This window comes from Juglans regia, chromosome 7 (genome assembly GCF_001411555.2).
Source record: "Juglans regia cultivar Chandler chromosome 7, Walnut 2.0, whole genome shotgun sequence".
NCBI lineage: Eukaryota > Viridiplantae > Streptophyta > Magnoliopsida > Fagales > Juglandaceae > Juglans > Juglans regia.
In genome coordinates, this window is record NC_049907.1 from 31,757,734 (window position 1) to 31,771,890 (window position 14,157).

General features: G+C 36.3%; 1 protein-coding gene across 1 annotated transcript; it reads left to right on the top strand.

Moving 5' to 3' along the window:
* Positions 1 to 7,517: 7,517 nt before the first annotated feature.
* Positions 7,518 to 8,393, top strand: LOC109020343. The gene is made up of 2 exons (XM_019002789.1): positions 7,518 to 7,876; positions 7,937 to 8,393. Exons 1-2 carry the CDS (start codon positions 7,518 to 7,520, stop codon positions 8,391 to 8,393), a joined length of 816 nt encoding a protein of 271 aa, XP_018858334.1.
* The last annotated feature ends 5,764 nt before the right edge of the window (positions 8,394 to 14,157 follow it).

Genomic DNA, 14,157 nt, shown 5'->3' on the forward strand with positions numbered 1-14,157 from the left:
GAATGTTGGTTGCCCTTAAAACTAGAAAATATTTCTCCAAAAACAACCTCTTCATCTCGTTCCATGTGACAATACTCTTGGAGGGTAGATAATAGAGTTAATCCTTACCTGAATCCTTCCAAGAAAACAGAAAGACTCTTAATTTAATTTGCTCTTCAGTCACCCTCGTGCGTTTCATACTCGTACATACCACATGAAGCACCTTTAAATGCTTGTGAGGATCTTCACCTTCAGGCCATGAAAAGTGGGCACGAGATGTATTTGTCCAGATTTTAATTCAAAAATAGTAGTAGCATCTAAAGTAGGAAACGTTATGCATAAAGGTTGTTGATTCAAATTAGGGGCGGCAAGCTCTTTCAAAGTTCGATTTCCAGCCATGACTTCCTCCTCTTCTAAATCAGAACTGCTAGCTAGGGAATCAAGAGTCAGATCGTTCTTTTCATAATTTCTCCAAGCTTCCGTTCTTAACCTGCGCAAAGTTCTCTCTATCTTTGGATAGCATTGAAAATCACCTTGATTAAAAAATCGAGTTAAAATCATAAACAATCAAGGGAATTCTAATAAACCATGAAAAACAAATCAGGAAAAGTCTAAAGTAATAATAATAATAAAAAAAACTATCGAAAACTAACGATTTTTTTTTTCAAAAATTTTAGTAACGAAATAAGGATAACAAGAAGCACAAAAATCAACTAGAAAACCTCCCCAGCAACGGCGCCAAAATTTGGTGTGCTGTCGCAGGCAACCAAAATTAAAACCTATACTCCTAAAAATACTTGTAGTAGTGCAAGGATTGGGGCGAGGTTCGAGTATAACGAAAACAATTTTAAGAAGAACAATTAAGAAACAATTCAAATTAAAGTATCGAAATCAATCAAAGAACAAACCTTGGTCTAAGTCAACGTCCACCATCAAAATTTTACAACTGATCATCGATGCGAATATATATTAATTCATACTTTGAATATTCACCGTTGGAATTATTTTCCTATCTCTCCTTAGTCGTAGTTAATTAAAAAATAAGTAATCTAATTAACCTTAACCATTAAACAACACAAGGCAAGCGCTAAAGGTTAATCTAGAAGCAACCTTAAGAATTAGAGAGATAGATGAAGCTAAACAATACAAGCACAAGCGGTTGCATTTAATTTCGTCAAGCATTCTTCCTAAGATCTAATAATTTCTGACGCAGCAAATCATCAAATCTTAGTTGCTTCACAAATTAGAGGGATCAAACATTCACGGATTCAATGTCTAATCTAGCAGTAGATTGCAACGAATAATAAACTAGTAGGTCTCCTAGTAATTAAACTAGACAATTATGAAAATAGGCATAGAAAAACATTCGATACTCAAAGCATAAATTGAACACTAAAAACAAATCAGATCTCACAGTTTTATTGATTCCGAGGTTTCCATTTCGTTCGACCAATTATGAAAGTTTAGCCACACAAAACCATCATGAAAACTGGAAGGAAAAGTTAGAGAAGAGAGAGAGAGATGCCCTTGTATGATGATTTTTTCTCCCTCTTTTACACGTCCATGCCCCTTATTAGAATCCTACGAAATCTCCTAAAATATTCTAAACATTATCCTCAAATAATCATATCCAAATCTGACTTAATTAAAGAAAATATTAAAAATAAAATAGAGTCCTAATATAACTAGGAAAGTGGTGTTTTCCAACTGTAACTTTCGTGCACCAAATCTCCAAAATATGTGCAATTAAATTGCATATTTGAATTGTAAGATAAGGCCTACGTTCTTAAACGTCAGCAGTGAAGGTGTGTCAACTTCAAGCCCGATTTCAACCTTTATGCAGCCAATATCTTTCAAAACTCAAAACCTAAAAGTTCTATATCTTTGTCTTGGCGTTCCATATCATCTTGAATAATCTCAATCGAAGCTCGGCAAAGAGAGTTATGCCCAGATTATGAAGTAGTGTCGAAACTGTCCAGAACCGCTTAATTAACTTCGTTTTGCATTAAACGACTCTGTTTGCTTCCTAAATAAAAATATAAAAATAATGAGTACATTTAGGCACCAAATAAGTATAAAAGAATAAACATTAAGGGAGAAAAATATGACACTTTGCATTCTCATCAATCATGTTGTTACCCTCTTCCATAGCTTATCAAATGAATCAAAACTGGATCTTCATTTTTCAAGTCCATCATGAGTGTTGGAGTCTTTCTAGCTTCATCCCAAGTAGATTGTGTCAATCATTGCATTGCCTCCTTGATCTTCTTGGCTCTTCACCTTGCAATGACCCGTTTGAAACTTGCAAAGGATCTTTAAGACTAGGTTCATCTTGGTGCCCATCATTCTCCATTTCCTCAAAAGGATTCGACCTCGAATCTCTACCTGAATCAAAGGGAAAAATGTTAGTAACATTGAAAATAGCATAAACATGATACTTACCTAAAAGATCCACTTTATATGCAAGCTACTCCTATCATCAACAAGCAAAAGCATCAAAGGTAAATGAGTAAGTGGATTAAAACCATAAACAATTTCAAATGGAAAATAAGAAATAGTAGTATGCAAGGTTTTATATGCACACTCTAATAAGGGCAAATGATACTCCTGCAAACGTTTATGTAACAATTCAATGAATAGCAAATGATATTCCCACAAACGTTCATGAAACACACCTAAAGCTTTCCTTACACCAAAATGACCACTCCAATTATATGCAAACCCAATGAATGGCAAGTAATACTTCCACAAATGTTCATGCAACACGTTAATAAATGACAAATGATACTTCCACAAACGTTCATACAATACGTCAATGAATGGCAAATGATACTCCCACAAACATTCATGCAACACATTGAAAGTCTTCTTTACACCAAAGTTACCCAACAAACCACCATGTCTATCACACACAAGCAACTTACGCATAACATTAGTAGGCACACAAAATCTGTTCTCTCTAAACAAGTACCAATCTAGTTTATAGAACTTACCAAACGATGTTTTCTCACTTGTTCCATACACACTAGCAAAGTCATCATCATTAGCATGCAATTCCTTATCATATTCAAGTCTCAACAATTTTGCATCTAAAATGAAGACAAGGACATACCTTCCTGCTAAAGCATCAATCACAAAATTTTCTATACCTTGTGTGTAATTGAATACATGAGAAAAAGTCTCAATACAGTCCTCCCACTTAGCATGCATTCTACTCAACAACTTACATTGTCCCTTTAAGTGTGTCAAAGACTCATGTTCTTCAAAGAAAGGTCGGGTAGGATTGTTGCACCTGGCACAAAATCAATGTAGTGCTCTATCTCCCTAATAGGTGGCAATCCACTAAACACACCGCTAGGAATCACTACCTCATATCCCTGCAAGAAAGAAACAACAATACTAGGCAAAGAATTGTTAAATTCGTTAGTATAAAAGCTTGCATTAGTATAAAAACTCACTTTTGTCTTTCTATTTCTCTCTACAATCTCTCTTTCTTTTTCCTCTTGTGGCTCCACTCTTTTTTCTTAACTCTCAACCACCTCTCTATTTTCTTTTTCACTCTCTCTTTCTTTTGATGTTTCGACCTCATTCTCTTTTTGCCTCTCACTCTCTTTGTTTTTTTCACTCTTTTTTTTTCTTTCACTCTCCTCATTTTTTGAACTCTCAGCCTCACAATTGTTTTTCAACTCATTCTCTCTTTTTCTTAAGGTTTCAGCCTCACCCAAATCTTTTCCCTTAGGTGGTTCGATCTTCTCCTTTGTTATACAGCTTGATCATCTTTGTCTTACTTTGGTTTCCAAGGAGTACTAAAAACCGAAATATACCTTGATATACCCTTTCCTTTTAGCCGCCTCTCCACCTTAATAGCCATGTGCGCCATATCCTCTACCTCCACATACTGTTGTATCTCAACTACATTGGCTATCTCCCTATTCAACCCACTTAAAAATCTTGTCATTATGGCCTCCCGATCCTCCACTACATTAGCCCGAATCATAGCCATCTCCATCTCCTTATGGTAATCCTTTACACTCCTAGACCCCTGTGTAAGATTTTGTAGTTTTTGGTAGAGGTCTCTATAGCAGTGGCTAGGTACAAATCTCCGCCTCATGATAGCCTTCAACTCTCTCCATGTTTTTACAGGCCTCTCAAGATTCCTTCTCCTATTTGTCACTAATTGATCCCACCAAATAATCGCATAATCAGTGAACTCAATTACAACCAACTTTACCTTCTTCTCCTCAAAGTAATTATGACAATTAAACACCAACTCTATTCTTTCCTCCCACTCTAAATAAACTTTAGGGTCAGTTCTACCTTGGAATGATGGTATTTTCATTCTGATGCTCTCAAGGTTTTTATCTAATCTATCTCGACCCCTTGGGCTTGCCCTAAGTCCTCTTCCACGCCTAACTCCTTTATGTCTACCCAATCCAACTTCAGATGTTAGACCTTCCTATTCCTCACCATACTCTCCATTCTTCTACCCATTCTCAATACTAGGCTCACATCGCCTCCTATCTCTCTCACCTTGTAGATTTCTAATCAATGTTTCTTGATTATCCATACTATCTCTCACTTCACCCAACACCAAGTTCAACAGCTCAAACTATTGTTGCATGGCTTGCAACACAAAGGACGAGTTATCTACCATCCCCTTTGGTGATGAGTCACTCATATAAGACATCGTAATGTGCTGCACAAAAAGAATGTTAGTGGAAAACCTTACACACTCCTTTACGTGTTTACACTCGAATAATGACACTCCACTCGTGTTTCACTCTTAATTGGCTTTTTCCCGATAATAGTCTCACACTCTCTTACCTTTTACCTCAATAGTTTTTCCGCTCAAGTTCTTTAAGAACTAGTTGAACTAAATTAAGACAATACAACCATGTATTATTCCAACTAATAATATAGATCCAAGAAACAAGAACAAGAAATAAGGAAGGAATAAAATGACACGAGACTCAAGGAATTTATACGAGGGATAGAGTAATTATAAAACAAGATACCAGCTAGAAAGATGTATTCAACCCCTTTGATGATAAAGCTTAATCAAAAAATGTATTTCCTCCTCTTTGTTGTAACTATGTAGCAACCTTTGAATATGCTACCTTTTATTTTCCTCTTTTTTTTTTTTCAATTTTTTTTTTCTTTTCTTTCCTCTTCTTTTCTCCAATTCAATCACAAACAACAATATTCAATTGTGAAAATCAAGCAATTGAATTCAAGCACACAAGAATTGACAATGAAGTAGAAGAGAAATAATTAAATGGCACTACAAGCAATTGATAAACTTAGAGATGCAAGAAACCCTAGAATTTTGAAACCCTAGGTGATGCAAATTTCAGCTAAACCAAAAACCCTAAGAATTTTAGCATCCTATAATTTTTTTTTTTTTGCAACCCTAGAACAATGAAGCCCTAGAATTAAATTTAAAGATACAAGAATTAAAACATAGAATCAAACCTGATTGGAAACATTGCTTTGAATACCAAATGATATGAACCCGCGGGAAAAGAATCCCTTGAACCCACAATCAATTTGAAAACTCCCCAAGAAAGCCAAAATCAAGTCAATGAATGGAGAATCTAGACCAGATGAGAACTTGTTTCAAGAACCTAGATTATATTAAAATCTAGACTCGTTGAAGAACCCGTCTCAAGAACCCCGATTACAAAGGAGGAATGCCACAAAGGTTGTGATTTACCTTTGATATGTTCAAAAGTTCAATCAAGAATAAGAGGAGATGAACTCAACTCACAATGAATAAATTCATCAAATTTCATAAAATTAATTCAAATGAGGCTACAAAGAGTATTTAAACCAAAACCTAAGTAAAACTCTAGCCAAAATAATGCCCCATCTTCCAAAAATACCCCTGAGTGAATACTGTCGCAGCTACAGTACGACGCTACAGTAACTCGGCTATAGTACTTTTGAAACCCTAGTTTGCTACAGTACTTCTTGAAACCCTAGTTTAACAAAATAATAAATTTCTCAACATGCCCTTGACTAGGCCCCCCTTAAGTCCTTCTCATAATTAAACCCAATAATTCAAAACTAATAAAATAAGTCATTTAAATTAATTAAATAAATTGAAAAGCCTTCAAGGGCCCAAAGTCTTTAAGTCATGTTGTTGCCCACTTCCATAACTTATCAAATGAATTAAAACTAGATCTTCCTCCTTCAAGTCCATAATGAGTGTTGGAGTCTTTCTAGCTTCATCCTAAGTGGATTGTGTCAATCATTGTATTGCCTCCTTGATCTTCTTGGCTCTTGACCTTGTAATTGACTCATCTGAAACTTGCAAATGATCTTTAAGACTAGGCCCATCTTAGTGCCCATCACCATGATTCTCATCACCTTTGTTTTTCCCTTTTAATGTCAGAAATGCTAAAAGTAATAGAGTAGCAAACATTGGAAAAGAGAAGAAACGGCAAAATACAATGTGACGACTAGATTGGTTTGGATTGGATTGTAAAAGGTGTTGTGTGGGCACGTCCTAAGCTGCACATTAGTTGTGCGAAAGTTAATTTTGATGATAAATATCGTTTTTCATTCTTTTACTATCGACCCTTTTTCTATAATATCAAAAGGCTATCTTTTCATAATCTTAACCTTTTGATGATTGAATCTGTTTAAAAGAATTTAACAGCCATTTTGTTAATCTGGAAGACTTTAATTTGGTTATATAACTAATTGTATAAATTATTCCCAACTACTCATCATGGCTAGCTACCCTATTATAATTTTGTAATATTATATATATATATATATATCAGCAACTTCAACTACTAGAAAGTTCCCCAAGAAGGAAAAGAAAGAGATATTATAAATCACACATGATATATATGTAAAGAGTACTGATATACAGATCATAAAAAACTGCATGCATTATGGGTTCTTGAAGAAATAAAATACTACATGATGATCAGGATCTGTATATAATAGTGTATTACTCTAGATAGAAAAATGAGAACAGGAGCAATCTGGCCATAGAGGATGAGGTGTTTCACTCAAATCAGGAAGAACATGGTAATTCACATAAGATGGCAAGTGACAACGGGTACGGATCAGACTCAGAATAGTTGTCTCCAGCATCATGTATGCAGAAAGTTACAACTTATAATCTAAGACATTCTAGACGGGTTGCTTCCTGTCCTGAGAAATTAAATTTATGATAGACAGAATCTTGGTGTGGAACGTGCATGGATTGGGCACGTCTAAAAGAAGATTAAAGAGCTTGGTAAGGAAGTATAAGCCTCTTGTTCTGGTAATTTCTGAACCTTTTATGGAAGAGGTGTGTATGGTTTATTGGGCTGATTATCTTGGGTTTTCTTCTTATTGCGCTAACGAAGCCAGGGGCAGAAAACTTTCGATTTTTTGGAAGACAATTGAATTTGATATACGTGATATGTCTGATCAACTTGTATTGGGTTGTTTCACAGTGAATAATTTTAAATCTTTATCACTTTTGTTTATGCAAAGTGTACTCATGGGGAAAGAAGAGAATTATGGCATGACAGGGTGCAATGGTGGATGATGTACCTTGGATTGTGGTTGGCGATTTCAACTCTATCAAAGAGGATGATGGTGAGCAGTTAGGAGGACATCCAAGGCCTTTATCGGCAATGGCAGAGTTTAATTCTTGCATTCATAAATGTGGCCTAGTGGAGTTGAATTATAGTGGCTGTAAAATGTCGTGGTGCAATGGACATAGGGGTACATCGCGGAGTTGGGCGTGCCTTGACAGAGCCCTTTCGAATACTGCATTGATCCGATGCTTGCCACAGGTTCTTATGGAGTACCTAAAATGGAAATCCTCTGATCATTGTCCAATGTTGATAAATTTTGTTAGAGATATGACTGGATATGGCCCTTATCCATTCTGGTTTCAAGTTATGTGGTGCACACATGAAAACTTTGATAAATGTGTGGAAGATGTGTGAAGTGGGGAGGTCCATGGGACGGGTCTGATTCGGTTAGCAGCCAAACTTAAGAGGTTTAAATCGGCTCTTAAAGTTTGGAACAAAGAAGTATTTGGTCGGGTGGACCATGCGATCAAGGTCTTAGAAGAGTGCATGGAATTTCTTGAATGTCAACTACAGGATGGACATGTCCCGGATGTGGAATGTGAGTATTTACGTTCTAAAGTTGAATTGGAGTTATGGGAGCATAGAGAAGAAATTCGGTTGGCACAGCAGGCAAAGAGGAAGTGGCTCAAAGAATGTGACCAGAATACGAGATTTTTTCATGATTTTGAGAATCAACGTAGGAAATCTTCGGCTATTAATAGAATGGTGTTACCGAATGTGGTGGTCTTGGAAACTCCGAAAATGGTTCACATGGAAGCACTTAATTATTTTCAGAACTTCCTTACAGAAGAGGGGCTGAATGTTATTCCATAATTGGGTGACTTAGTATCCTTAGTGGTTAGTGATGAAGAGAATTTCGTTCTTACTAAAGAGCCATCTGAAGTGGAGGTCTGGAATGCTTTATGGTCCATTCCTAAGAATGATAGTCCTGGGTCGGATGGATTTGGTTCTGCATTCTATAGACATTGTTGGGAGACGGTTAAAATGGACATTGTAGAAGCTGTGTGTGATTTTTTCGAAGGTACTCCTTTACCGAGACATTATTCTACTTCATATATGGTTCTAATAGCTAAAGTGCAGGATCCTAAAAGTTTTGACAAGTTTAGACCTATAAGCTTGTGCAGTGTTGCTTATAAAATATTTTCAAAGATTATTGTGAACCGAATGGCTAGGTTGATGCCACGTATGATCTATTGGGAGCAAGGTGTTTTTGTTCCAAGTAGAAGTATTTTTGAAAATATCACGCTAGCCCAAGAGATGATCCATTATATCAATCATAAATCTACTAAAGGAAATGTTATGTTAAAAATTGACATGGCAAAGGCTTATGATAGAGTGGACTAGTCTTTTTTATGCTTGGTGTTGAAGAGTTTTGGTTTGTCAGACCGATTCTGTACTTTGGTGTAGGCATGTGTGGAATCCCCTTGGTTCTTGATCATGATGAATGGAACCTATAAAGGTTTTTTCAAGCCTACTCGGGGCTTGCGACAGGGACATCCCCTTTCTCCATATTTGTTTATTATCATGCAGGAAATTCTTACTTGGCTATTGCAGAAAAATTTTGCTAATAGAAGAATTGGTGCCTTTTTTCATCCTAGAGGAACTCCATTGGTGTCACATCTTCTTTATGCGGATGACCTCCTTATTTTCGCAAATGGGGAGAGGAGATCTATTAAGATGCTTTTGAGGACCTTGGAAAAATATGCACTTTGGTCTGGCCAATTAATTAATAAGGAGAAGTCTTTTTATGTCCAAAAGGATGAGCTATGCTAGGAAGTGTGGACTTCTCAGACTTACATGTTTTGTAGAGGGGTCATTTCCTAATACGTACTTGGGAGTTCCTATGGTGGTGGGTCGATTAAGAGCTAGAGATTTGGAGCCTTTAGTGAACAAAATTCAAAATAATGTGGCGGGATGGAAGTTAAAATCTGTCTCAGGGTGGGCTTCTCATGCTTATGAAACATGTATTATCTTCCATGGCCACACATCAATTGGCGATTTTGAATGTTCCAAAAGTAATTTTATCCAAGAAAAACTCCTTCCTCTCTACTTTCTTTTGGGGAGAGTTTCATGGAAAGACCAAGAGAAAATGGATATCATGGTCGCATATCTGTAAACCAACAAGTGAAGGAGGGCTTGGGATTTGCGACTTGTATGAAGTGTAGAAATCCATGCATATGAAGTTTGTGTGGAGGTTGTTATCTGTTGATAATCTCTGGTCACAATATTTTCGAGCAAAGTATGTGAAGGGCAGGAATTTTGGTATGGCTGTCTTGAGTAACAAGGGATCAAGGTTCTAGAAGTCTCTTATGCAGGCTTTTCCAGAGGTGTATGAGCATACAAAAGTAAGAGTAAGGGAAGGCAGCATCTCGTTTTGGCATGATAAGTGGCTGTCTTCAGGTCCACTTATTGTGCAGGTTCAGAATAATGAAAATCCTACACTAAAAGTGAGGGATTTATGGATGGGAAACGAGTGCGCAGAAGTTGCTCGTGTGTTTGATTGGAGAAAACAAGGCAATTGAAGTGTTGCAATCTGTTATGGTAGGTAAAGCAAGGTTTGATGTTTTTGAATGGGAGCCGTCTCGAGATGGTGTTTTTTCAGTGGCTTCAGCATGGGACTTGATAAGAGTTCGGAGAGATGATCTTCCTTGGAAGGAATTGATTTGGCATAAATAGCTTCCAAGACGACTAGCAGTTTGTATGTGGAAAGCTTGGTTATGATGTTTACCAGTTGATACCCGTGTTATGTCCACTGGTATATCACTTGCATCTAGATGTAATTGCTGCGGAGAAGGGAATGTCAAGACAATGGATCACGTTTTATGTAATGGAGATATTGCTAAAGCCGTGTGGCTTAGAGCATCATTGGAATTGAGTGTTCATTGCATGGAGAGCTCAACATGGCGTGGCCGAGTTTCAGCATAGTTTAGGTGTGTGAAAAGATCTTGTCAAAGAGGCATTCCGGTGGGTTTAATTCCAGGCTTAATCACTTGGAAATTATAAGTGAGAAGATGTAAGGCTAGAATGGAATCAATGGATGAACTGATTGAAGCTATTTGGAGGGATGTGAAGTTTTGGTTAGACAAGATTTCTACCCAGTTAAACAAGTGCCGTAAGATCTCGTCAAGTGATATAAGTATTCTTTTAGCCATGGATTTTCTGATAAAACAAGTCAATGGCCGTAAGCTATCTGCAATATCATTGGCTAAGCCTATGTAGGGATGGGTAAAATTAAATGTAGATGGTAGTTGTAGGGAAAATCCAGGAACATGTGGAGGGGGTGGCATGATTAGAGATCATGTCAGCAATGTTATGGCTACTTTCTCGGGATTTCTGGATTTCTGAACCAATAATAAAGCCGAGTTAAGGGCCTTATGTCGTGGTGTTGATGTGTGCAAAGAATTTGGGTTTTATAATGTGGAAATTGAGTGTGACTCGACATTAGTTGTTCATTGGTTATCTTCAAAAACATGCAATGTTTGGTACTTACGGGACTTCTGGGAGACAATATTAGAGAGCTAGGAAGGAATGAACTTTCAAATTTCGCATATTTTCCGTGAGGGAAATAGAGTAGCTGATTTGCTTGCTAAAGATGGAGAAGCTGAGGTTAATAAGATATATGGTCAGATGAATAGGCTTCCTTAGGTTGTGAGAGGGATGGTCAAGCTAGATAGAAGTGGGATTACGTCTTTAAGATGTCATTAAGAAGTATGGTTGGGCTAGTTTTTACACTTGTACTTAGTTTTGGGATTTATTTGATCATATGTTTGGTTAAAATAATTTGGTTTGGACACTTGGGTTTGGGGATTTTTTTTTTTCTTGTATACACCAAGTGTAAAGATGTTTCCACGATTTTCTTTTGCCACAAGCGAGGGTCTTGGGAATAAACTTGGGATAGGGGACACTATGAACATGTGGCCCTGACTCTTCTTTTTTTTTTTAGAAAAAAAATAGAAAAAAAAAGAAAAGAAAAAAAGAAGAAGAAGAAGAGGGAGAAGAAGAAAAAAAAAACAAGAAGAAAACTACTGATGTTTGGCCCATATATTTTGATACCTCGGTTTGCTTGGTCATTATCTAAAACCTACAAATGTAGTTTCTAACACTTCTTGTTGAAGTATTGGAGGTATTTTTTAGACATTCTAACTTTTCAGTCTATTGGTTAATACATATAAAACACTTATAAGTAGCGAGCAGTGAAAAAACATTGAAGTAGAATCTGGCTTGCTTGTAATATTATATCACAAGTTTGGTTTGGGCTGAGATTCTACATTATTAATGTAAAAAAAAAAAGTTTTAAATAATATGGATGATTAAAATTTCTGCTATTGTTTGTGTGCAACTTATATTGTGAAAATTTGTCACTTTGGATTTTTCTTTTGCCCAGCGAATGTGCAAGGTAGTGTATACTTGATCACCCTGTTCCGAACAGCTAGATCTTTGCCACTCAAGAAACCATGTTATCCACTTGTACGATGTGCGCATGGTTGTAGGGAAGTCATGGATGTTCCACCGATCAATGTTTCATGACAATATTAACTGGGTTCCTTAGCATCAAGGCCTAGTTTATTATATGTGTGTTTATTGGGAGAATTTTCAAAGCTCAAATATCCTACTTTATGCTTGTAAAAAACATTAGCTACTCTGACTTGTAGTACTTAATTGTCTTCCATTAATGCACCATATGCCAGTGTATAGATTACTTAAAAAGAATCTGAAACTGTTGTATTGGATGATTGAATTTATATACTATTAAAGTTACTAAGTATTGGATTAAATTTATTTGGATTATCAGTTATGATGTATTGTTTGTAGTATTTGGGAATATTGTAAGTGAGTTTGAGCAGGAAATTAGGTACCCAAAAAATGGAAGCATTTTGCGAACTGGGCACTAGGAATTTTTTTCCATTTGCGGCGATTTTTAATTCACCAAGAATAAGTTTTAGATTACATATTTGTTTTTGTGGCGAATATAGTTGGACGTGAAAAAATAATAGTAGGCCAAAATACTTTTACCGGCGAGCACATATTCACTACAAATACAGTTTTGGCAAATTTAGTTCGCCACGAAAAATGTAATAAAGGTGGTTAATCTCTTTTCGGCGAATATAGTTGGACGGTAGGCCAAAATACTTTTACCAACGAGCACATATTTGCTAAAAATATAGTTTCGGCAAATTTAGTTCACCGCGAAAAAATAAATAAAGGTGTTTGAGTTAATTGCGGCGATCAAAAGTCCCTGCTAAAATTTGTTGTGGCAATTTTAAATGCCGGAAAATATTCATTACGACGATTTCCCAAAATGCTACGAATAATAACAATGCTATTTGTGGTGATTTTAATGGTATTTTCAACGGTTAAGAAACGCTGGAAATAAGTTTTCCCAGCGATTTAACGATGTACTCTGAATCTCAATTGTGATTAATTTTTTTGGTATTTGCAGCGAGAAAATCGCCGAACATTATCACTTATTGTGACGATTTTTGCAGTTCGCTGGCTCAACTTATAATCGAGTAAACAATTGCGACGAACGTTTGACACAGTATAAATCGCTAGGAAAGATTAAATGCGGCGATATTATTCGTTATTTTCGGGGATTATTGGCCCTAGGAAAGACTGTTTATCTTTTAGTGTATTGAACTAAGATTAAACCACGAAATATTCAAACTTCCTCAAAACAAAAACTGTTTTCCTCTTTCAATTTCTAACTTTCTAGATCTAAGAAAATCCTTTATCAAAAGTTTTACTCATGCAATAAATCCTCAATGAACATTCGTATACTCATGTTCACAATACTCCATATAAATTTCGAACCAAGATCTGTTTATTAGCTTGGTCAAAAACTCCAAAATATAACACTTTCCAGTTTAACATCCAAAATGACATTTCCATGGTTAAAACAACTTTTGACCATTCAAATGACCATGAAATAAAACAAGTAAGATATCTACGGAAACTACACTCAAAGAAGAACAAATTTCAGGATGAGTCATGGCAAGACAATACTTATAAGGGGTCAAAAATTACCATGTAAAACAACTCATAAATCTACCTAAGAGAGCTCTTAAGGATTTCCCTCTAAGAATAGAGTGGAAAATGATGAAATAAAGTGAAGTGTCTTGCAATACTCTAGACTTCTGGAGCGGGAATGTATGGGCTTGAATGACCCTTTGATTGAAGGTGCCTATGTCACAAAAAGTGAAGAATAGTGAGGGAGAACGACTGTTGTTGCTACTGTGAGGTGTGGAGGGTGGTGAGGTGAACTTTTATCTCCCGTCAAGGAACTATTTGAGGGCTACCAAGGGTAGAGGCTGGTTTGCCATGTAGGAGAGAAAACTTCCTTAAGAACCTTTGCCAAGGTGGAATCTATGGGGCTGTTTGTGCACAAAGAAATGTTATGGTGTTGTATTGGAGTGGTTTTGAGTATGAGTTTGGTAATGAATTTTGAGTTTGCTGATTGAATATTAGGGTGCACTATGCATACATAGGTACAGTAGTTCTCATTTGGTCCCAACATAGTTTATCCATTGAGCAATGACTAAACATCATCAACAGCTGATGCCAAGTTGAAGAAAATAAA

What these genes read in the sequence shown, in the direction of transcription:
- LOC109020343 (XM_019002789.1), top strand. Translation starts at nt 7,518, where the DNA reads ATGGTGGATGATGTACCTTGGATTGTGGTTGGCGATTTCAACTCTATC. An exon ending in TATGGCCCTTATCCATTCTG is followed by an intron (nt 7,877 to 7,936) that starts GTTTCAAGTTAT and finishes AGATGTGTGAAG; the next exon opens with TGGGGAGGTCCATGGGACGG.